The sequence below is a fragment of the Erithacus rubecula genome (assembly GCF_903797595.1).
Source record: "Erithacus rubecula genome assembly, chromosome: 28".
Lineage (NCBI taxonomy): Eukaryota > Metazoa > Chordata > Aves > Passeriformes > Muscicapidae > Erithacus > Erithacus rubecula.
Window position 1 is genome coordinate 3,558,300 of NC_136680.1, and position 21,394 is coordinate 3,579,693.

General features: G+C 50.6%; 1 protein-coding gene across 1 annotated transcript; it reads right to left on the reverse strand.

Moving 5' to 3' along the window:
- Positions 1-382: 382 nt before the first annotated feature.
- On the reverse strand, positions 383-8,196 carry LOC306813205 (mucin-16-like; the record flags this gene model as incomplete). The annotated part of the gene is made up of 15 exons (XM_079328413.1): positions 383-563; positions 890-957; positions 1,040-1,188; positions 1,405-1,431; positions 1,899-2,071; positions 2,263-2,330; positions 2,440-2,585; positions 2,766-2,792; positions 3,522-3,694; positions 5,412-5,479; positions 6,887-7,029; positions 7,262-7,288; positions 7,398-7,570; positions 8,014-8,081; positions 8,191-8,196. 15 exons carry the CDS (start codon positions 8,194-8,196, stop codon positions 383-385), a joined length of 1,497 nt encoding a protein of 498 aa, XP_079184539.1.
- Positions 8,197-21,394: the final 13,198 nt, after the last annotated feature.

A 21,394-nucleotide genomic window follows, 5' to 3' on the forward strand; every position in this document is an offset into this window, starting at 1 on the left:
TCAGAACCAGGCCCCAAGGGTGTGAATGTATTAAGCAAACAAGACTTAGGCAGAACAAGGTGCTTTGGAAGAGCAGGGCCACAATGAGAAAATGTGTGTGTCAATGTTTAATTAAACACTGTGGGACAGGAATCAGGTGAAATGTTCATAGACAGGTGAATGATCGAGGTCAAGACTAAAATTAAGTTCATTCTTCAATGTAATACAGAAATTAAAATTTTCAAAAATGTCGACATGGAAGGATTTTAAATCTTATGCTTCATTTTGCACAGAGAAATTATGCAGAAAGTTCTATACCTTCTCCTTAAGGTGACTTTTTTTCACATTGAGGTGAGAACAAATGTGATCCCAAACTGCACCAGAGCCTGGAGGAGTGGGAAAATCACTCACCATTAACATAGAGGCTCTTGTTGTCCAGGCTGTAAATTCCCAACTTGGTGATGCCACTTGTCATTCCCCTCAGCTCTTGGTAAACCTCAGCTGGGTTAAACTTGGGCACCTGGGAGCCCTTTCCATAGCTGCAGATGGTGTCCACTCCTGTGCTATCCCTGTTCTTCCCAGGTCTGAGGAATTTAAAATCACAAAGCTTCTGTTAGTTATTAAAAATATTTGGGTTTGGTTTTTTGTTTGTTTGTTTGTTTGTTTGGTGTGATTAAAAAACCCTCCAAATAAATCTGCTCACAGTTCTCAGATGAGCTGCAGAAATCACCAAGATACAGCCTTACAAAGAAACAGGCTTTGTAAGATAAAGACCATACAAAATGGCATAGAAGCTTTATTATAATGAAAGCAGCTACTTGAGAAAGGAGAACAATTATGAAAGTGTCAGTCAAATGGAAGGAAATCCATTTGCTGCAGTTCCAAGTGCAGCTCTGTGGTTATTGCTTACCTGAATCCCGTCACTTTGCAGCCAGTGAAATGGGGGCCAATGCTGCTCTTCTGAAGCAGGGGGTCAATCTGGCAAGGAAAAGTCTTTGTGAATACAGGAACCCCAAAATCCTGGGTGATTTCAGTGAAAAACAACAGAATTTTGGCTTACGTAGTGTTTCATTATTTTCTCAGCAGAGCGGAATTTACGGGAATTTGGTGTCTGCAGGTCTGTGGTGAACATGAGGTTGGTTATGGTGAAGTTCAGGGTGAAGTGCTCTGTGATTGCTCCTGGGCTTAGTGTGGTGGTTGATTTTATTGCTGCAAGAGAGAACAAAAATGACAATGATAAAATAAGAACAGAATTTTCATAAGACATTGCTATTATTTGGTTTCTCAGAGAAAAAAATCCATGTGAACATGATCCCAACCTTCAGACATTTTGCAATGTTACAAATATTGCCAGATCAGCAGGAAGGAAAATCAATTTATGCCTTTAAATAGCATTAACCTGTATTTGGTTTTAAATATACTTACAGGATGGACTGTGAGGTTCATTGTAACCTGAAAAACAAATGAAAAATTATTAGGAAAATATTCCATGAAAGTCCTTGTAAGTCCTTAGTCTTGTAGCAAGACTAAATACAGGGGTTTTATTACAAGACTGTGGTGACTGATTTCAAGACTTTTAACTTGATTTTGCCCTCTAATTTTTGTTCTCTGTTTCGAAAGATAAATTAAATCTTCTTCATTCTAATTTCAAATTAGTTTGTGCAAACACTGAAGGTTGGTCTTGATCTCAGAGGTCTTCTCCAACCATAATTGTTCCATGATTCCAACACAGAATCCCAGAATGGTTTGAGACACAAAGGACCTTAAAGACCATCCAGTTCCACCTCTCTGCCCTGGACAGGGACAACTTTAACTTAGACCAGGGTGCTCAGTGCTCCATCCCACATGGTCTTATACACCTCCAGAGACAGAGAGTCCACGATTTTTTTAGGAAAAATGCTTTGAGAAGCTCTCATTACCATTGACGTAGAGGCTCTGGCTGTTGAGGCTGTAGTGTCCCAGCTGGGTGATGCCATTAGTCATTTTGCTTAGTTCATGATAAACAGTTGTTCTGTTGAATTTGGGATCTGAAGGCTCATCCCTAGAGCTGCACATGGCATCTATTCCTGTGTCATCCCTGTTCTTTGTGGATCTAGGAAATGAGGCATTGAAAAATCTATGAGAAATCTATCTTAACTTCTAGTACACAATCAGAGAGAGGGATCAGAAAAACCCCTCAGATGTTGCTACCACGTAAGAAAGTACCCAGAGATGAGTTAAATGCTGAGAAATGGGAATTTTAAGAAGCAGGGAATGGGGACTTTTCCCAGACATGGCTCTTACCTGAATGCCATTATTTTGCAGCCAATGTAAGCTGGGCCAATGCTGCTCCTTTGGAGTAAAGGATCAACCTGGAAATGGAGTAAGAACATGGGGGTAAGCAAAATGTGCCAGTGAAGGTAAGAGATGAGAGTTACTGAGAGAACTGTGCCCCAGCAGGGCATTGTTTGCAAGACTTACATAGTGGTACATGACTTTTTCTGTTGACTTGAATCTCCTGGAATTGGGATTCTGCAGATCTGCATTGAACTGGAGGTTGGTTATGGTGAAGTTCAGAGTGAAGTTCTTTACTGCTGGTGCCAGAGGTTGGGTGCTTTGATCAGTAGCTGTAATGAGAAAGGAAAGTAACTGCTTGAAAATACCATTTGTGTTGAACATCCCAAGAGGAAGCACTCTAGGTAAAATTCTCAGATATTCTTAACAGATATTCTTAAAAGCTTGCTGTTTTGCCTGTTGCTGATTAGCAAAATCTTCCTGTCCCTCAATTTCTCCTTAATTGTACTTACATAGTTCAGGCTGCACTTCATGATGACCTGTGGGGGAAGAAAAGGGACAGGATTTGAGGACGTGCCTTACAGTTAGGAAGGTTTGGCACACATTAGAATACAGAACATGTCTGAGAGCTCCTGTGTAAACATTCCCTAGGAAAGATTGGTATGGTGACTGTCCAGGCTTGAATGCACATTACTTTGTTGGCAAGGTGCTGCTTTTCTTAGCAGTGAACAGAATGCTCCCTTTCCTAGGGATGTTTAGAAGGAATTTACCGATTGCTGAAAAACAGTTTAGAATCACAGAATGGTTTGGGTTAGAAGGGAACTTAAAGATCATCAAGTTCCAACCACATTGCCATGGTCAAAGAATCCTTCAACTTGTATATGGAAAATTTATGCATGATTTTGTCAAGTGGTAAAAAGTTCAAGTGCTCTTCCTTTAACGTAAGAGGTCAATTCCTATATTTTCTCAGACATTCATAAATATAATCTTTGAAATACGAGTAACAGAGAAAGCATTATTGAAAAAGCTTAATTTACTGTATTATAAATATATATAGAAGGACATAAAATTAGAAACATATATAAAGTTTATGAGAAGGCACCGTAAACCCAGAAAAAAAAAAAAAAGAGAGATGCAAATGAGTGAAAGAACAAAAAATATTTTAAAAAAGAAGGAATGAATTAGTGAATGAATGCGACAAGATATGAAATCATTTCAGTAAAGAAAATTAAGTATATGAAAATTAAAGGAATGTAAAAAATGGTCACCGTTGACGTAGAGGCTGTCCTTGTCCAGGCTGTAGGGGCCCAGCTGGGTGATGCCTCTGGTCTTGTTGCTCACTTCGTGGTACAGCCCCACCCTGTCCAGAGGTGCAGCCCAGGGCTCCTTGCTGTAGGTGCACACAGCGTCCACCCGGGTCTCGTCCCTGTGACTGCCCGGCCTGCAAAACACAGGAACCTCCCTGAGCACCCTGCTCTGCACATTGTCTACACCAGGCACAGTCATGGCACATCCACTGCCATTCCTGTGTGAGAAACCATGGTCTGTCTTCCACAACTATGTGTGTCATGGCCAGCCAATGCTCTCCACCATCACTAATGCCCTGGTGCCCTTCAGGCACAATACAGCCTGGAAGGAATTTGGAATTGTCTTGAGGTAGGGCCTTTAGCACCCCAAGGGAGTAAAGGCAATGCATGTGGGGTCTAAGACAGAAGGGCGTCACACAGAAGGCAGATGTGTGGCAGAGCATTATTGGGAAGTTTAAACTTCCATTCAAATGGAGAAGATGAGTGTGACTGGCTCCATTATAAAAGGGAGGTTTTACAGAATGCTACTGTAGTGCAACTCATACCTGAAGTCTGTTGTTTCACATCCATGGAAAGAGGTGCCAATGCTGCTTTTCTTCAGCAGGCGCTCGAGCTGTCAAGGGAAGTAGTTTTCCAGTTATGTCAAGAGCATCTCTGCACTTCCTCCAAGATGCTGAGGCCAATGATGTCAAGGATAAGTTCACTGCTGATCCACTTACCAGAGTGTTCATAACCCTTTGGGTAGCCCTGAACTTGGCTGAGTCAGGATTCTCCAGGTCGGAATTGTAAGGGAGGTTGGTGATGGTGAAGTTGACAGTGAAATGCTCAAGAGCAGAAGGTGTTGTCATTGGATATGTTGGAGCTGAAAGAAGCACAGATAGGGAGTGAAAAAGGGCACAGCTTTTGTTGTTACAGCTATGTTTGGATAAGTGCAGACCTGTCCTGTCAGCCCTGCTCTCCAAGGGGAAGGACAGGAGGATCCCCATGTCCCCAGGATCACATGCCCGAGCCCCAGGCACAAGATATGTCTACCCTAAGGAACATCAGTGTCAGGCACTGGCTGTCTTGAGATCCCATCCTACTGCTGCAAGGTACTCACTGGTCAGGACTGGCTGCTCGTTGTATCCTGAGGAAAGAGAGAGACAGAGGGTCAGGGGCTGGATGAGGGCAAGGGGCAGCCCTGGGGCAGGGCTGCCATGGAGAGCAGAGGAGGTCGAGGGAGCAGCGCCGGTCACCGTTGACGTAGAGGCTGTCCTTGTCCAGGCTGTAGGGGCCCAGCTGGGTGATGCCTCTGGTCTTGTTGCTCACTTCGTGGTACAGCCCCACCCTGTCCAGAGGTGCAGCCCAGGGCTCCTTGCTGTAGGTGCACACAGCGTCCACCCGGGTCTCGTCCCTGTCACTGCCCGGCCTGCAAAACACAGGATCCTCCCTGAGTAACCTGCTCTGCACATCTCCCCCTCTTGGCTGCATCTTTGTGCTTCCACAGCCATTTGAAAGTTGAATTACTACGTCTGCCTTCACAAAGTGTGTATGTATTTAGCAGCAAGATATTGCTCTTCATTTTCACAATGCTCTGAGGCAATTAATGAATGAGAGTGACTGGAAACACTTTAAGAATATTCTTGAGTTTACCAAAGAATCATAGCCTAGACCACACCAAGCTGATAGTAAGGGTTTAGAGGGTCACCACTAAGAGGAAGATGACTCAGGGAAAAGATCCTGAAGCAGGACAGCATTAGCTAGAAGGGCCTGCCTCTGAGAATCAGGAGATCATGAGTGACCTGCAGCCCAAGCCCAGACCCGACATGCGAACATGGCCCTTTCAAAGGGACACTGGGGTGCAACCCATACCTGAAGCCAGTTGTTTCACATCCATGGAAATCAGGAGCAATGCTGCTTCCCTTCAGCAGGCGGTCAAGCTGCCAAGAGAAGAGGTTTCACAATTAAGCCATGGCCAGCTCTCTGCACTCTCTCCAGGCTGATCAGCACAGTGGGGGCAAGAAAATTTCTAACTAATCATCTACTTACCAGAGTGCTCATAACCCTTCTTGTAGCTCTGAACTTGGCCGAGTCAGGATTGTCCAGGTCAGAAGTGTAGCGGAGGTTGGTGATGGTGAAGTTGACGGTGAAAGGCTCCAGGGCAGCAGCTGTTGTTGTTGCTGGAAGGGTGGGAGCTGCAAGAAGCACAGAAGGGGAGTGACAAGTTTAAAGGGCGAGTGTCAGGGCTTGCAATGGAAAAACAGAGGTCCCTTGCAAGCTTTCCTCTGCATGGCCACAGGTAGGCTCCCCATATCCCCAGGTTGTCATGCAACAGCACCAAGCAAAACCTCCCACAGAGCAGACCAGTGTGACACACTTGCTGCATTCCCATGGCATCCCACTGCTGCAAGGTACTCACTGGTCAGCACTGGCTGCTCGTTGTATCCTGAGAAAAGAGAGAGACAGAGGGTCAGGGACTGGATGAGGGCAAGGGGCAGCCCTGGGGCAGGGCTGCCATGGAGAGCAGAGGAGGCCGAGGGAGCAGTGCCAGTCACCGTTGATGTAGAGGCTGTCCTTGTCCAGGCTGTAGGGGCCCAGCTGGGTGATGCCTCTGGTCTTGTTGCTCACTTCGTGGTACAGCCCCACCCTGTCCAGAGGTGCAGCCCAGGGCTCCTTGCTGTAGGTGCACACGGCGTCCACCCGGGTCTCGTCCCTGTGACTGCCCGGCCTGCAAAACACAGGGACCTCCCTGAGCACCCTGCTCTGCACGTTATCCACTCATAGCTGGGTATTGGTGCTTCCACAGCCATTTGCAAATGAATTGCTACGTCTGCCTTCCCAAAATTTTTATGTGTTTGGTGGCCAGTTATTGCTCTTCATCTTCACTAATGCTCTGAGGCACTTGAATAAAGAAAGTTCCTCGAAAGATTTAAAAATTATCTTGGGTTTACTAAATGACCTTAGTCTAGACCATGCCAAGATGAGAGTACAGGCTTAGATGGGGACCTCCAAAAGGAAGTGGCATCAGGGAGAACATCCTGGAGCAGGACTGCATTAACAGGAAGGGCCTGCCTCTGGGAAGGAGGAGAACATGAGTGTCCTCCAGCCCAGGCCCAGAACTGTTAGGGGAGCATGGCCCTTTCAAAGGGACACTGAGGTGCAACCCATACCTGAAGCCAGTTGTTTCACATCCATGGAAATCAGGCGCAATGCTGCTTCCCTTCAGCAGGCGGTCAAGCTGCCAAGAGAAGAGGTTTCACAATTAAGCCATGGCCAGCCCTCTGCACTGCTTCCAGCCTGATGCAGTCAGTGAGGTCAAGGAAATGGCTGGCTGCTTGTCCACCTACCATCATGTTCATAACCCTTTGTGTAGCTCTGAATTTGGCTGAGTCAGGATTCTCCAGGTCAGAAGAGTAGTGGAGGTTGGTGATGGTGAAGTTGACAGTGAAATGCTCCAGGGAGACAGCTCTTGTTGTTGGATGGATGGCAGCTGGAGGAAGCCAAGATCAGCAATTAGAGATTGGAAAATCTTACTTGTTACAGGTCTAGTTGGATGAGTGCAGAGCTGTGCCATCATCCCTGCTGTCTTTGAGACAGACTAGAATGCTCCCCAACTGCCCAAGGCCTCATGCCCCAGTCCCAGCCCTCCTGTGTTCAAAGAAGACGCCACAGGGAGACACTTTCTTTCCTGTGATCCCACACCACAGCTGCAAGGTACTCACTGGTCAGCACTGGCTGCTCGTTGTATCCTGAGGAAAGAGAGAGACAGAGGGTCAGGGGCTGGATGAGGGCAAGGGGCAGCCCTGGGGCAGGGCTGCCATGGAGAGCAGAGGAGGCCGAGGGAGCAGCGCCGGTCACCGTTGACGTAGAGGCTGTCCTTGTCCAGGCTGTAGGGGCCCAGCTGGGTAATGCCTCTGGTCTTGTTGCTCACTTCGTGGTACAGCCCCACCCTGTCCAGAGGTGCAGCCCAGGGCTCCTTGCTGTAGGTGCACACGGCGTCCACCCGGGTCTCGTCCCTGTCACTGCCCGGCCTGCAAAACACAGGATCCTCCCTGAGCACCCTGCTCTGCACATTCTCCACTAATAGCTGTGTTGTGATGTTTCCACAGCCATTTGCAACTTGAATTACTATGTCTGCCTTCCCAAAATAGGGATGTATTTAGCAGCCAGTTATTGTTCTTCATCTTCACTAGTACTCTGAGACAATTAATGAATGAGAGTGACTGGAAAAACTTTAAGAGTATTCTTGAATTTACCAAATTATCATAGCCTAGACCTCGCCAAGCTGATAGTAAGGGTTTAGAGGGTCACCACTAAGAGGAAGATGCCTCAGGGAAAAGATCCTGAAGCAGGACAGCATTAGCTAGAAGGGCCTGCCTCTTGAAAGGAGGAGAACATGAGTGTCCTCCAGCCCAAGCCCAGACCTGTCATGCGAGCATGGCCCTTTCAAAGGGACACTGGGTGTAACCCGTACCTGAAGCCAGTTGTTTCACATCCATGGAAATCAGGCGCAATGCTGCTTCCCTTCAGCAGGCGGTCAAGCTGCCAAGAGAAGAGGTTTCACAATTAAGCCATGGCCAGCCCTCTGCACTGCTTCCAGCCTGATGCAGTCAGTGAGGTCAAGGAAATGGCTGGCTGCTTGTCCACCTACCATCATGTTCATAACCCTTTGTGTAGCTCTGAATTTGGCTGAGTCAGGATTCTCCAGGTCAGAAGAGTAGTGAAGGTTGGTGATGGTGAAGTTGACAGTGAAATGCTCCAGGGAGACAGCTCTTGTTGTTGGATGGATGGCAGCTGGAGGAAGCCAAGATCAGCAATTAGAGATTGGAAAATCTTAGTTGTTACAGGTCTGGTTGGATGAGTGCAGAGCTGTGCCATCATCCCTGCTGTCTTTGAGACAGGCTAGAATGCTCCCCAACTGCCCAAGGCCTCATGCCCCAGTCCCAGCCCTCCTGTGTTCAAAGAAGACGCCACAGGGAGACACTTTCTTTCCTGTGATCCCACACCACAGCTGCAAGGTACTCACTGGTCAGCACTGGCTGCTCGTTGTATCCTGAGGAAAGAGAGAGACAGAGGGTCAGGGGCTGGATGAGGGCAAGAGGCAGCACTGGGGCAGGGCTGCCATGGAGAGCAGAGGAGGCCGAGGGAGCAGCGCCGGTCACCGTTGACGTAGAGGCTGTCCTTGTCCAGGCTGTAGGGGCCCAGCTGGGTGATGCCTCTGGTCTTGTTGCTCACTTCGTGGTACAGCCCCACCCTGTCCAGAGGTGCAGCCCAGGGCTCCTTGCTGTAGGTGCACACGGCGTCCACCCGGGTCTCGTCCCTGTGACTGCCCAGCCTGCAAAACACAGGAACCTCCCTGAGCACCCTGCTCTGCACATTCTCCACTAATAGCTGTGTTGTGATGTTTCCACAGCCATTTGCAACTTGAATTACTATGTCTGCCTTCCCAAAATAGGGCTGTATTTAGCAGCCAGTTATTGTTCTTCATCTTCACTAGCACTCTGAGACAATTAATGAATGAGAGTGACTGGAAAAACTTTAAGAGTATTCTTGAATTTACCAAATTATCATAGCCTAGACCTCGCCAAGCTGATAGTAAGGGTTTAGAGGGTCACCACTAAGAGGAAGATGCCTCAGGGATAAGATCCTGAAGCAGGACAGCATTAGCTAGAAGGGCCTGCCTCTTGAAAGGAGGAGAACATGACTGTCCTGCAGCCCAAGCCCAGACCTGTCATGCGAGCATGGCCCTTTCAAAGGGACACTGGGTGTAACCCGTACCTGAAGCCAGTTGTTTCACATCCATGGAAATCAGGCGCAATGCTGCTTCCCTTCAGCAGGCGGTCAAGCTGCCAAGAGAAGAGGTTTCACAATTAAGCCATGGCCAGCTCTCTGCACTTCTTCCAGCCTGATGCAGTCAGTGAGGTCAAGGAAATGGCTGGCTGCTTGTCCACCTACCATCATGTTCATAACCCTTTGTGTAGCTCTAAATTTGGCTGAGTCAGGATTCTCCAGGTCAGAAGAGTAAAGGTTGGTGATGGTGAAGTTGACAGTGAAATGCTCCAGGGAGACAGCTCTTGTTGTCGGATGGGTTGGAGCTGGAAGAAGCAGAGATCATCATTTACAGATTGGAAAATCTTAGTTGTTACAGGTCTGGTTGGATGAGTGCAGAGCTGTGCCATCATCCCTGCTGTCTTTGAGACAGGCTAGAATGCTCCCCAACTACCCAGGGTCTCATGCCCCAGTCCCAGCCCTCCTGTGTTCAAAGAAGACGCCACAGGGAGACACTTTCTTTCCTGTGATCCCACACCACAGCTGCAAGGTACTCACTGGTCAGCACTGGCTGCTCGTTGTATCCTGAGGAAAGAGAGAGACAGAGGGTCAGGGGCTGGATGAGGGCAAGGGGCAGCACTGGGGCAGGGCTGCCATGGAAAGACGAGGAGGCCGAGGGAGGAGCGCCGGTCACCGTTGACGTAAAGGCTGTCCTTGTCCAGGCTGTAGGGGCCCAGCTGGGTGATGCCTCTGGTCTTGTTGCTCACTTCGTGGTACAGCCCCACCCTGTCCAGAGGTGCAGCCCAGGGCTCCTTGCTGTAGGTGCACACGGCGTCCACCCGGGTCTCGTCCCTGTCACTGCCCGGCCTGCAAAACACAGGAACCTCCCTGAGCACCCTGCTCTGCACATTCTCCCCTCAGGCCTTAATGAAGTGAATGCTGTGGCCAGCACTGCCTGGGAATGGAAGCTCTGCCTCCCCAAATCGTGTGTGGTTGTTTTCTGGACACTGCTGTCGAACTTCACTTATACCATGGGCGAGTTCAAGGGGAACAGGCCGAAAATAAATTGAGTGTCATTGAGGACCTGGACCTTCACTAGCACATGATGCCTGTGCAGAACGTGACAGGGATCTCTACGCGAGAAATTTCAGGAAGAATTTTGTGGGGCAGAAGTGCATTGATGAGAAGGATCTCTCCATAACAGAAGTGAATGTGTAAGTTACTGGTTGCCTTATGGAAGTGCAGGTATTGCAAAGGGACACATGGGTGCAACCCATACCTGAAGCCAGTTGTTTCACATCCATGGAAATCAGGAGCAATGCTGCTTCCCTTCAGCAGGCGGTCAAGCTGCCAAGAGAAGAGGTTTCCCAGTTCAGCCATGGCCAGCTCTCTGCACTCTCTCCAGGCTGATCAGCACAGTGGGGGCAAGAAAATTTCCAAGTAATCATCCACTTACCAGAGTGTTCATAACCCTTCTTGTAGCTCTGAACTTGGCCGAGTCAGGATTGTCCAGGTCAGAAGTGTAGCGGAGGTTGGTGATGGTGAAGTTGACGGTGAAACGCTCCAGGGCAGCAGCTGTTGTTGTTGCTGGAAGGGTGGGAGCTGCAAGAAGCACAGAAGGGGAGTGACAAGTTTAAAGGGCGAGTGTCAGGGCTTGCAATGGATAAACAGAGGTCCCTTGCAAGCTTTCCTCTACGTGGTCACAGGAAGGCTCCCCATATCCTGAGGGTCTCATGCAACAGCACCAAGCATAACCTCCCACAGAGCAGACCAGTGTGACACACTTGCTGCATTCCCATGCCATCCCACAGCTGCAAGGTACTCACTGGTCAGCACTGGCTGCTCGTTGTATCCTGAGGAAAGAGAGAGACAGAGGGTCAGGGGCTGGATGAGGGTAAGGGGCAGCACTGGGGCAGGGCTGCCATGGAAAGCAGAGGAGGCCGAGGGAGGAGCGCCGGTCACCGTTGATGTAGAGGCTGTCCTTGTCCAGGCTGTAGGGGCCCATCTGGGTGATGCCTCTGGTCTTGTTGCTCACTTCGTGGTACAGCCCCACCCTGTCCAGAGGTGCAGCCCAGGGCTCCTTGCTGTAGGTGCACACGGCGTCCACCCGGGTCTCGTCCCTGTCACTGCCCGGCCTGCAAAACACAGGAACCTCCATGAGCACCCTGCTCTGCACATTCTCCTCTCAGAGCATAACTTGGCAACTAATGTGGCCATCACTGCCTGGGAACAGAAGCTCTGACTCCCCAAAATTTATGTGGTTGGTTTCCGGGCACTGTTGTCAACCTTCACTTATACCACGGGCCTGTTCAAGGGCAAGGGGCCTAAAAGAACTTGAGCATCATGGAGGAGTTTGGCCTTCACCTCCTCAAGATAAGTGTGCAGCAAGGGATTAATATCTCCTAGAGGGAAGTTTCAGGAAGAATTTTTTGGGGCAGTAGGGCATTTCATAGGAAGGATCTCTCCGTAACACAAGTTAATCTGTAAGATAATGGTGGCCTTCTATAAGTGAAGATATTGCAAAGAGACTGTGAGGTGTAACCCATACCTGAAGTCTGTTGTCTCACATCCTTGGAAAGCAGTGCCGATGCTGCTTTCCTTCAGCAGGCGGTCGAGCTGCCAACACAAAAGGTCTCCGGTTAAATCATGACCATTTTTCAGACCCCTCTCCACGGTGAATACGTCAAAGTGATGATGCACTCACCAGAGTGTTCATAACCCTTCTTGTAGCTCTGAACTTGGCCGAGTCAGGATTGTCCAGGTCAGAAGTGTAGCGAAGGTTGGTGATGGTGAAGTTGACGGTGAAAGACTCCAGGGCAGCAGCTGTTGTTGTTGTTGGAGGGGTGGGAGCTGGAAAAGGCAGAGGGGTGGCACAAAGTGAAAGAGCAAGAGTGTCAGAGCTCGGGATGGACAAACAAAGGCCCCTTGACAACTTTCCACTTTAGGTGCATGGCAGTAATGCTTCCCATGTGCCCAGGGTCTCAAGCCCCATCACCCAGCATAACCTCCCACAGAGCAGACCAGTGTGACACACTTGCTGCATTCCCATGCCATCCCACTGCTGCAAGGTACTCACTGGTCAGCACTGGCTGCTCATTGTATCCTGAAAAAAGAGAGAGACAGAGGGTCAGGGGCTGGATGAGGGCAAGGGGCAGCCCTGGGGCAGGGCTGCCATGGAGAGCAGAGGAGGCCGAGGGAGCAGCGCCAGTCACCGTTGACGTAGAGGCTGTCCTTGTCCAGGCTGTAGGGGCCCAGCTGGGTGATGCCTCTGGTCTTGTTGCTCACTTCGTGGTACAGCCCCACCCTGTCCAGAGGTGCAGCCCAGGGCTCCTTGCTGTAGGTGCACACGGCGTCCACCCGGGTCTCGTCCCTGTGACTGCCCGGCCTGCAAAACACAGGGACCTCCCTGAGCACCCTGCTCTGCACATTCTCTACTCATGGCTGGGTATTGGTGCTTCTATTGCCATTTGCAACTTGAATTACTAAGTCTGCCTTCCCAAAGTATGTGTGTATTTAACAGCCAGATCCTGCTCTTCATCTTCACTAATGCTCTGAGATACATGATTAAGAAGAGTGTCTGGAAAGACTTAAAAAATATTATCATGTTGTCTAAATATTCTTAGCCTAGACCAAAATGAGATTACAGGCTTAGAGGGGGGACAATTAAGAGGAAGTGGCATCAGGGAGATCATCCTGGAGCAGGACTTCATTAATAGGAAGAGCCTGCATCTGGGAAGTAGGAGAACATGAGTGTCCTCCAGCTGAGGCTCAGATTTGTTATGTGAGCAAGGGCCTTGGAAAGGGACAAATACGCGCAACCCATACCTGAAGCCAGTTGTTTCACATCCATGGAAATCAGGAGCAATGCTGCTTCCCTTCAGCAGGCGGTCAAGCTGCCAAGAGAAGAGGTTTTCCAGTTCAGCCATGGCCAGCCCTCTGCACTCTCTCCAGGCTGATCAGCACAGTGGGGGCAAGAAAATTTCCAAGTAATCATCCACTTACCAGAGTGTTCATAACCCTTCTTGTAGCTCTGAACTTGGCCGAGTCAGGATTGTCCAGGTCAGAAGTGTAGCGGAGGTTGGTGATGGTGAAGTTGACGGTGAAACGCTCCTGGGCAGCAGCTGTTGTTGTTGCTGGAAGGGTGGGAGCTGCAAGAAGCACAGAAGGGGAGTGACAAGTTTAAAGGGCGAGTGTCAGGGCTTGCAATGGATAAACAGAGGTCCCTTGCAAGCTTTCCTCTACGTGGTCACAGGAAGGCTCCCCATATCCTGAGGGTCTCATGCAACAGCACCAAGCATAACCTCCCACAGAGCAGACCAGTGTGACACACTTGCTGCATTCCCATGCCATCCCACTGCTGCAAGGTACTCACTGGTCAGCACTGGCTGCTCGTTGTATCCTGAGAAAAGAGAGAGACAGAGGGTCAGGGGCTGGATGAGGGTAAGGGGCAGCACTGGGGCAGGGCTGCCATGGAGAGCAGAGGAGGTTGAGGGAGCAGCGCCGGTCACCGTTGACGTAGAGGCTGTCTTTGTCCAGGCTGTAGGGGCCCAGCTGGGTGATGCCTCTGGTCTTGTTGCTCACTTCGTGGTACAGCCCCACCCTGTCCAGAGGTGCAGCCCAGGGCTCCTTGCTGTAGGTGCACACGGCGTCCACCCGGGTCTCGTCCCTGTGACTGCCCGGCCTGCAAAACACAGGAACCTCCCTGAGCACCCTGCTCTGCAAGATTTCCTCTTGAGCCCTGTTCTTGGAACTGGCATCGTCATTTTACAGTTGGAATGCAAGCTCTGCCTTCCTAAAATAAGAATTTATTCCCTTGTTGTCTGGACCCTCTACTTCGGCTTCAATAAGATTGTTGACATGTCCATGAGAGAGTGGGCCTTGAAGAACTTTTGAATGAACTACAGATTGGACCTGCACCACCCGAACGGCAGAGTACAGCAAGTGAGGATGAGATGAAGACAAAGCCTCTTCAGAAAAAATACTGGGAAGGACAGAGAATGTCGTTGCTCGATAAAGGGGAGAACATGAACATGACTGGTTCTCTCTATGTAAGTAATGGGACTACCTAGGCACACAGGAGGGCCACTCATACCTGAAGTCTATTGTTTCACATCCTTGGAAAACAGGGCCAATGCTGCTTCCCTTCAGCAGGCGGTCAAGCTGCCAAGGTAAAATGTTTCCCAGTTAGGGCATGGCCACCTCACTGGACACTGCCCAAGTTTAGAGTGCCCAGGGAGAGCAAGACAATTTCCAGGGGCTGGTCCACTTACCAGAGTGTTCATAACCCTTTGAGTAGCTCTAAACTTAGCTGAGGCAGGATTCTCCAGGTCAGAAGAGTAGGGGAGGTTGGTGATGGTGAAGTTGACGGTGAAACGCTCCAGGGAAGCAGGTGTCGTTGGATGTGTTGGAACTAAAAGAAGCAGAGGTGGGAAAGTAGGAATTCTCAAATATCAATTGTTACAGGTCTCACTGGATGCGTGCAGATCCATCCAGTCAGCCTTCGTCTCCATGGGCAAGGCTGAGAGGCACCCCATGTCCCCAGGATCTCGTGCCCGAGCCGCCAACCTCTAATATCCTAAAGAATTCTAGTGTCAGGCCCTGTCTGTCTTATGATCCCATCCCACTGCTGCAAGGTACTCACTGGTCAGCACTGGCTGCTCGTTGTATCCTGAGGAAAGAGAGAGACAGAGGGTCAGGGGCTGGATGAGGGCAAGGGGCAGCACTGGAGCAGGGCTGCCATGGAGAGCAGAGGAGGTTGAGGGAGCAGCGCCAGTCACCGTTGATGTAGAGGCTGTCCTTGTCCAGGCTGTAGGGGCCCAGCTGGGTGATGCCTCTGGTCTTGTTGCTCACTTCGTGGTACAGCCCCACCCTGTCCAGAGGTGCAGCCCAGGGCTCCTTGCTGTAGGTGCACACGGTGTCCACCCGGGTCTCGTCCCTGTCACTGCCCTGCCTGCAAAACACAGGAACCTCCCTGAGCACCCTGCTCTGCACATTCTCCCCTCAGGCCTTAATGAAGTGAATGCTGTGGCCAGCACTGCCTGGGAATGGAAGCTCTGCCTCCCCTAATCGTGTGTGGTTGTTTTCTGGACACTGCTGTCGAACTTCACTTATACCATGGGCGAGTTCAAGGGGAACAGGCCGAAAATAAATTGAGTGTCATTGAGGACCTGGACCTTCACTAGCACATGATGCCTGTGCAGAACGTGACAGGGATCTCTACGCGAGAAATTTCAGGAAGAATTTTGTGGGGCAGAAGTGCATTGATGAGAAGGATCTCTCCATAACAGAAGTGAATGTGTAAGTTACTGGTTGCCTTATGGAAGTGCAGGTATTGCAAAGGGACACATGGGTGCAACCCATACCTGAAGCCAGTTGTTTCACATCCATGGAAATCAGGAGCAATGCTGCTTCCCTTCAGCAGGCGGTCGAGCTGCCAAGAGAAGAGGTTTCCCAGTTCAGCCATGGCCAGCTCTCTGCACTCTCTCCAGGCTGATCAGCACAGTGGGGGCAAGAAAATTTCCAAGTAATCATCCACTTACCAGAGTGTTCATAACCCTTTTTGTAGCTCTGAACTTGGCCGAGTCAGGATTGTCCAGGTCAGAAGTGTAGCGGAGGTTGGTGATGGTGAAGTTGACGGTGAAACGCTCCAGGGCAGCAGCTGTTGTTGTTGTTGGAGGGGTGGGAGCTGCAAGAAGCACAGAAGGGGAGTGACAAGTTTAAAGGGCGAGTGTCAGGGCTTGCAATGGATAAACAGAGGTCCCTTGCAAGCTTTCCTCTACGTGGTCACAGGAAGGCTCCCCATATCCTGAGGGTCTCATGCAACAGCACCAAGCATAACCTCCCACAGAGCAGACCAGTGTGACACACTTGCTGCATTCCCATGCCATCCCACTGCTGCAAGGTACTCACTGGTCAGCACTGGCTGCTCATTGTATCCTGAAAAAAGAGAGAGACAGAGGGTCAGGGGCTGGATGAGGGCAAGGGGCAGCCCTGGGGCAGGGCTGCCATGGAGAGCAGAGGAGGCCGAGGGAGCAGCGCCAGTCACCGTTGACGTAGAGGCTGTCCTTGTCCAGGCTGTAGGGGCCCAGCTGGGTGATGCCTCTGGTCTTGTTGCTCACTTCGTGGTACAGCCCCACCCTGTCCAGAGGTGCAGCCCAGGGCTCCTTGCTGTAGGTGCACACGGCGTCCACCCGGGTCTCGTCCCTGTCACTGCCCGGCCTGCAAAACACAGGGACCTCCCTGAGCACCCTGCTCTGCACATTCTCTACTCATGGCTGGGTATTGGTGCTTCTATTGCCATTTGCAACTTGAATTACTAAGTCTGCCTTCCCAAAGTATGTGTGTATTTAGCAGCCAGATACTGCTCTTCATCTTCACTAATGCTCTGAGATACATGATTAAGAAGAGTGTCTGGAAAGACTTAAAAAATATTATCATGTTGTCTAAATATTCTTAGCCTAGACCAAAGTGAGATTACAGGCTTAGAGGGGGGACAATTAAGAGAAAGTGGCATCAGGGAGATCATCCTGGAGCAGGACATCATTAATAGGAAGAGCCTGCATCTGGGAAGTAGGACAACATGAGTGTCCTCCAGCCGAGGCTCAGATTTGTTATGTGAGCAAGGGCCTTGGAAAGGGACAAATGCGCGCAACCCATACCTGAAGCCAGTTGTTTCACATCCATGGAAATCAGGAGCAATGCTGCTTCCCTTCAGCAGGCGGTCAAGCTACCAAGAGAAGAGGTTTCCCAGTTCAGCCATGGCCAGCCCTCTGCACTCTCTCCAGGCTGATCAGCACAGTGGGGTAAGAAAATTTCCAAGTAATCATCCACTTACCAGAGTGTTCATAACCCTTCTTGTAGCTCTGAACTTGGCCGAGTCAGGATTGTCCAGGTCAGAAGTGTAGCGGAGGTTGGTGATGGTGAAGTTGACGGTGAAACGCTCCAGGGCAGCAGCTGTTGTTGTTGCTGGAAGGGTGGGAGCTGCAAGAAGCACAGAAGGGGAGTGACAAGTTTAAAGGGCGAGTGTCAGGGCTTGCAATGGATAAACAGAGGTCCCTTGCAAGCTTTCCTCTACGTGGTCACAGGAAGGCTCCCCATATCCTGAGGGTCTCATGCAACAGCACCAAGCATAACCTCCCACAGAGCAGACCAGTGTGACACACTTGCTGCATTCCCATGCCATCCCACTGCTGCAAGGTACTCACTGGTCAGCACTGGCTGCTCATTGTATCCTGAAAAAAGAGAGAGACAGAGGGTCAGGGGCTAGATGAGGGTAAGGGGCAGCACTGGGGCAGGGCTGCTGCCATGGAGAGCAGAGGAGGCCGAGGGAGCAGCGCCGGTCACCGTTGACGTAGAGGCTGTCCTTGTCCAGGCTGTAGGGGCCCAGCTGGGTGATGCCTCTGGTCTTGTTGCTCACTTCGTGGTACAGCCCCACCCTGTCCAGAGGTGCAGCCCAGGGCTCCTTGCTGTAGGTGCACACGGCGTCCACCCGGGTCTCGTCCCTGTCACTGCCCGGCCTGCAAAACACAGGAACCTCCATGAGCAACCTTCTCCCCAAGATTCCCTCTTGAGCCCTGTTCTTGGAACTGGCATCGTCATTTTACAGTTGGAATGCAAGCTCTGCCTTCCTAAAATAAGAATTTATTCCCTTGTTGTCTGGACCCTCTACTTCGGCTTCAATAAGATTGTTGACATGTCCATGAGAGAGTGGGCCTTGAAGAACTTTTGAATGAACTACAGATTGGACCTGCACCACCCGAACGGCAGAGTACAGCAAGTGAGGATGAGATGAAGACAAAGCCTCTTCAGAAAAAATACTGGGAAGGACAGAGAATGTCGTTGCTCGATAAAGGGGAGAACATGAACATGACTGGTTCTCTCTATGTAAGTAATGGGACTACCTAGGCACACAGGAGGGCCACTCATACCTGAAGTCTATTGTTTCACATCCTTGGAAAACAGGGCCAATGCTGCTTCCCTTCAGCAGGCGGTCAAGCTGCCAAGGTAAAATGTTTCCCAGTTAGGGCATGGCCACCTCACTGGACACTGCCCAAGTTTAGAGTGCCCAGGGAGAGCAAGACAATTTCCAGGGGCTGGTCCACTTACCAGAGTGTTCATAACCCTTTGAGTAGCTCTAAACTTAGCTGAGGCAGGATTCTCCAGGTCAGAAGAGTAGGGGAGGTTGGTGATGGTGAAGTTGACGGTGAAACGCTCCAGGGAAGCAGGTGTCGTTGGATGTGTTGGAACTAAAAGAAGCAGAGGTGGGAAAGTAGGAATTCTCAAATATCAATTGTTACAGGTCTCACTGGATGCGTGCAGATCCATCCAGTCAGCCTTCGTCTCCATGGGCAAGGCTGAGAGGCACCCCATGTCCCCAGGATCTCGTGCCCGAGCCGCCAACCTCTAATATCCTAAAGAATTCTAGTGTCAGGCCCTGTCTGTCTTATGATCCCATCCCACTGCTGCAAGGTACTCACTGGTCAGCACTGGCTGCTCGTTGTATCCTGAGGAAAGAGAGAGACAGAGGGTCAGGGGCTGGATGAGGGCAAGGGGCAGCACTGGGGCAGGGCTGCCATGGAGAGCAGAGGAGGTTGAGGGAGCAGCGCCAGTCACCGTTGACGTAGAGGCTGTCCTTGTCCAGGCTGTAGGGGCCCAGCTGGGTGATGCCTCTGGTCTTGTTGCTCACTTCGTGGTACAGCCCCACCCTGTCCAGAGGTGCAGCCCAGGGCTCCTTGCTGTAGGTGCACACGGCGTCCACCCGGGTCTCGTCCCTGTCACTGCCCGGCCTGCAAAACACAGGAACCTCCCTGAGCACCCTGCTCTGCACATTCTCCCCTCAGGCCTTAATGAAGTGAATGCTGTGGCCAGCACTGCCTGGGAATGGAAGCTCTGCCTCCCCTAATCGTGTGTGGTTGTTTTCTGGACACTGCTGTCGAACTTCACTTATACCATGGGCGAGTTCAAGGGGAACAGGCCTAAAATAAATTGAGTGTCATTGAGGACCTGGACCTTCACTAGCACATGATGCCTGTGCAGAACGTGACAGGGATCTCTACGCGAGAAATTTCAGGAAGAATTTTGTGGGGCAGAAGTGCATTGATGAGAAGGATCTCTCCATAACAGAAGTGAATGTGTAAGTTACTGGTTGCCTTATGGAAGTGCAGGTATTGCAAAGGGACACATGGGTGCAACCCATACCTGAAGCCAGTTGTTTCACATCCATGGAAATCAGGAGCAATGCTGCTTCCCTTCAGCAGGCGGTCAAGCTGCCAAGAGAAGAGGTTTCCCAGTTCAGCCATGGCCAGCCCTCTGCACTCTCTCCAGGCTGATCAGCACAGTGGGGTAAGAAAATTTCCAAGTAATCATCCACTTACCAGAGTGTTCATAACCCTTCTTGTAGCTCTGAACTTGGCCGAGTCAGGATTGTCCAGGTCAGAAGTGTAGCGGAGGTTGGTGATGGTGAAGTTGACGGTGAAACGCTCCAGGGCAGCAGCTGTTGTTGTTGCTGGAAGGGTGGGAGCTGCAAGAAGCACAGAAGGGGAGTGACAAGTTTAAAGGGCGAGTGTCAGGGCTTGCAATGGATAAACAGAGGTCCCTTGCAAGCTTTCCTCTACGTGGTCACAGGAAGGCTCCCCATATCCTGAGGGTCTCATGCAACAGCACCAAGCATAACCTCCCACAGAGCAGACCAGTGTGACACACTTGCTGCATTCCCATGCCATCCCACTGCTGCAAGGTACTCACTGGTCAGCACTGGCTGCTCATTGTATCCTGAAAAAAGAGAGAGACAGAGGGTCAGGGGCTGGATGAGGGTAAGGGGCAGCACTGGGGCAGGGCTGCTGCCATGGAGAGCAGAGGAGGCCGAGGGAGCAGCGCCAGTCACCGTTGACGTAGAGGCTGTCCTTGTCCAGGCTGTAGGGGCCCAGCTGGGTGATGCCTCTGGTCTTGTTGCTCACTTCGTGGTACAGCCCCACCCTGTCCAGAGGTGCAGCCCAGGGCTCCTTGCTGTAGGTGCACATGGCGTCCACCCGGGTCTCGTCCCTGTCACTGCCCGGCCTGCAAAACACAGGAACCTCCATGAGCAACCTGCTCCACAAGATTCCCTCTTGAGCCCTGTTCTTGGAACTGGCATCGTCATTTTACAGTTGGAATGCAAGCTCTGCCTTCCTAAAATAAGAATTTATTCCCTTGTTGTCTGGACCCTCTACTTCGGCTTCAATAAGATTGTTGACATGTCCATGAGAGAGTGGGCCTTGAAGAACTTTTGAATGAACTACAGATTGGACCTGCACCACCCGAACGGCAGAGTACAGCAAGTGAGGATGAGATGAAGACAAAGCCTCTTCAGAAAAAATACTGGGAAGGACAGAGAATGTCGTTGCTCGATAAAGGGGAGAACATGAACATGACTGGTTCTCTCTATGTAAGTAATGGGACTACCTAGGCACACAGGAGGGCCACTCATACCTGAAGTCTATTGTTTCACATCCTTGGAAAACAGGGCCAATGCTGCTTCCCTTCAGCAGGCGGTCAAGCTGCCAAGGTAAAATGTTTCCCAGTTAGGGCATGGCCACCTCACTGGACACTGCCCAAGTTTAGAGTGCCCAGGGAGAGCAAGACAATTTCCAGGGGCTGGTCCACTTACCAGAGTGTTCATAACCCTTTGAGTAGCTCTAAACTTAGCTGAGGCAGGATTCTCCAGGTCAGAAGAGTAGGGGAGGTTGGTGATGGTGAAGTTGACGGTGAAACGCTCCAGGGAAGCAGGTGTCGTTGGATGTGTTGGAACTAAAAGAAGCAGAGGTGGGAAAGTAGGAATTCTCAAATATCAATTGTTACAGGTCTCACTGGATGCGTGCAGATCCATCCAGTCAGCCTTCGTCTCCATGGGCAAGGCTGAGAGGCACCCCATGTCCCCAGGATCTCGTGCCCGAGCCGCCAACCTCTAATATCCTAAAGAATTCTAGTGTCAGGCCCTGTCTGTCTTATGATCCCATCCCACTGCTGCAAGGTACTCACTGGTCAGCACTGGCTGCTCGTTGTATCCTGAGGAAAGAGAGAGACAGAGGGTCAGGGGCTGGATGAGGGCA